Here is a 3,351-nt window from a genome sequence, read left to right as displayed (position 1 = left end):
AACCATACTTTAATTATTACTTTTTTACCTTACTCTATACTAGTTATAATAAACTAATATGATTTAATATAAACACTAATGTAAATTACAAACTCAACTCTACCACCTTAACTATTTGGATGAAAAATGCTTCATATTGGGTGCAAATTCTATTGACCTTAGAACTATTGAATCCTTACTTATACTAGTAACATTTTGCTAATTATTTTATTACTAATAGGCAGTAGCAATAGTTTTTACACTATAAATGTATTGTATCATTTGATATTTTTATTATACTTTTTTATAAAAAAGAAGAATAACAAGAATATGGTGCATAGAAGTTTACACAAAAAGTAAGAGACATAATATGAGACAAAGAATGAGAAACTTTTTTATCCTTTACAAGGAAAGCAACAACAATATCTTCTAACAAAGGGGAAAGGGAGTTTATCAAATCTTCTTCTCTCCACTTTCCCCCCAATTAAAATAAGAATTGGTATTCACCTTTTCTTTTCCTTTTTTCTTCCTCCAAATTCTTTTTTTCCTCGTAATTTAGAAAAAAAATAATCTAAAATAACCACAATAAGAAGAAAAAGAATTAAAAAGAGAAAAAAAAAAAGGAATATTATCACTTTACAGACTTTCCTTGATTGTAGCCGTAATAAGAGAGATACCACTTAACAAACTTCTTCAACCCGGTTTGCAAATCGGTTGTCGGTTTATACCCGAATTCTTTTCGGGCCGAACTAATATTCGCATGTGTGAACGGAACGTCGCCGTTTCCGGGCATTTCGACGAAATTCTTCTTAGCTTTAACCTTCAAATGCTTCTCCAAAATCCCAACCATCATCGGAACAGTCACCGGCGACGTATTACCCAGATTAAAAATCCGGTATGGAGCGGGTCCCCGTTTCTTCCCACCCGACCCGGTACTCTTACCCGACGTATCAAGCGACCCAATACACCCTTTCACAACATCATCAATGTAAGTAAAATCCCGAGCCAAATCAACCCGATTCTTGCCCCGATAAACCGTGATCGGTTTCCCTTGTAAAATGTTCCTTGTAAAACTGAAATAAGCCATATCGGGTCTGCCCCACGGGCCATAAACCGTAAAGAACCTCAACCCGGTAATTGACAACCCGTAAATATGATTATACGTGTGTGTAATTTCCTCACCCGCTTTCTTCGTTGCAGCATATAACGAAGCGGGTTGATCAGTCCGATCCGATTCAGAAAATGGAACCTTTTCGTTCAACCCGTATACGGAACTGGAGCTGGCCCATACAACAGCGGGTTGCGGGTTAGCATTCTTGCAAGCTTCTAGAAGAGTTACAAGACCGGCAATGTTACTATGAACGTAAGAACCTGGATTTTCCAGCGCGTATCGCACACCCGCTTGAGCTGCTAAATGCATCACGTGCGTAAAACGAACAATTTCAAATAGCTTTGTTAGCATCCGCATATCGTTAATGTCACCTTCGATTATGAAAATGTTGTGATTATTGAGAAGATTTTTCCTCGCTTTTTTAAGCGAGGGATCATAGTAATTATTGAAGTTGTCGAGTCCCACGACTCCGTCGCCTCGTTTTTTCAAGGCGAGGGAGACGTGGCTCCCGACAAAACCGGCTGCGCCGGTAACAAGTACGGACATGCCGTTAGAACGGTGGATCTGAGCAGAAGTACGGACTTGTTTCTCCCAATGATGACCGCCCCACGTGGCGGAGAAATACCGGTTACCGGTATCCATAAATGATTGGAAACACAAATACGACGCCGTTATAGCTATTAAGAATAATGCCCAAAGGAACATTGTACTTGTTGAAGCAAAACATCTGTGGAAATGCCGGTTCCTGTCCTTGAACTTTCCCGGCGTTGACGGAAACAATTCTTCCTCTAACGACGGCATCTTTTCACCGGAAAATCAAGAAAATACTCGCCGGAAAATCAAGAACGTATTTTTTTCGACTACCCACTTTTTTTTTCCTCAATATGGTAGCAAGAAAAATACTGGGTTTAAGTTTTTTTTTGGGGGGGGATTTTTGGAAAATGGGGATTTTTTTTTTAATAATAAGAAGCAGATGCAGAGAACAATTTTTTGTGAAATTGGAGTCTGCACCTGCGGAAGAGAGAAGGAAGATGGAGGAATATATATAGTAGGTGACCACAAATAAGAGACAATTGTAAACGCGTGAACGCGTTAAAAGAACAGAGAGATAGAGAGAAGAAAATAGGAAAAGTATTTAATATGTTTAGATTAAAAAAGAAATTTCTGACTAGAAATAAGGAGACAGCCAATGCCAAGCAGTACAAATCTTAAGAAAAAGTAAAGCTTTGAAAATGAAATGGGTTTTTCCCTTTTTAGGAGAAAAAGTGATTAGTAATAACTTATATTTGGTTCATTTAATAACCTTTTTTCTTTAATTGTTCTGTGTTCAGAATTACTAGTATGATTAATTCAGATTGTTAATTAGCAAAAAAAAAAAAAAAAAGATTGTCATAGCAAATTTATTTATATAATATTTTGCTTGGGCAATGATTTATTCGAAACAACCTTTTAACCTTACGTAAGGTAAAGGTAAAGTTTAGTTCCTGGTGTTATTGTTGGTGTCTAAAACCACTGATTTGATTAATCCAAATCGGCAACATAAAAAAAATTCACTATATAAATTTTTTACGATTATTATCACGGAGAACTCTATTGTCGAGTTCGAATTTGAAATCTCTAAACAAACAGGGCAATCGGATGCACAAAGTACAATCAGACATCTGTATAACAACATCCCTATATAACAATACTTCACTATAAAAGCCAAGCTTTTCCAGAACCAATTTTTATGTTATGTTATAATATATGTTCTCTATAACAATACTTCGTTATAAAATTCAAAAATATTCAGAATAAACGAAATTGTTATAGAGAGGTTTGATTGTATCCTGCGTTCACGCAGGGTCGAGAAAAAGGTCGCACCCTAAAAGATGTGATGTTAGGCAGCCTACATACCCTTATACAAGCATTAATGGCTGATTATACTGTTCAAACCCGTGGCCTATAAGTTACACGAAAATAACTTTACCATTACAAGTAGGGTTGCACATAGGTCGGGTTGGTTCGGATTTTCTAATTACCAAACCGAACCAATTTTATCGGGTTATTAAATCTAAATACCAAAAAACCAATAAAAGTCAGGTTTTTTAATCTCGAGTTTTCGGATTTTTTCAGGGGGGAGGTTTCATAAAGTCTTCATAGCACAAAACATAAAATTTATGCTCCAAATATTTCTTTAATCCCAGTAAGACAGAACTATATAAGGTGTTTTTCAATAAAATAACATAAATATGAGTGAGTCATGACATTGTACTAAAATA

The 3,351-nt window shown here is 35.9% G+C and overlaps 1 protein-coding gene across 1 annotated transcript; it reads right to left on the bottom strand.

Moving 5' to 3' along the window:
* Nucleotides 1–350: 350 nt before the first annotated feature.
* Nucleotides 351–2,167, bottom strand: LOC104084471 (UDP-glucuronate 4-epimerase 1). Its single transcript, XM_009588328.4, has one exon. It carries the CDS (start codon nucleotides 1,889–1,891, stop codon nucleotides 611–613), a length of 1,281 nt encoding a protein of 426 aa, XP_009586623.1. The 5' UTR covers nucleotides 1,892–2,167; the 3' UTR covers nucleotides 351–610.
* Nucleotides 2,168–3,351: the final 1,184 nt, after the last annotated feature.

This window comes from Nicotiana tomentosiformis, chromosome 11 (genome assembly GCF_000390325.3).
Source record: "Nicotiana tomentosiformis chromosome 11, ASM39032v3, whole genome shotgun sequence".
Lineage (NCBI taxonomy): Eukaryota > Viridiplantae > Streptophyta > Magnoliopsida > Solanales > Solanaceae > Nicotiana > Nicotiana tomentosiformis.
Note: the sequence above shows the minus strand (reverse complement) of the source record. Positions and strands in the feature narration are given on the sequence as shown.

What these genes read in the sequence shown, in the direction of transcription:
- LOC104084471 (XM_009588328.4), bottom strand. Translation starts at nt 1,891, where the DNA reads ATGCCGTCGTTAGAGGAAGAATTGTTTCCGTCAACGCCGGGAAAGTTC.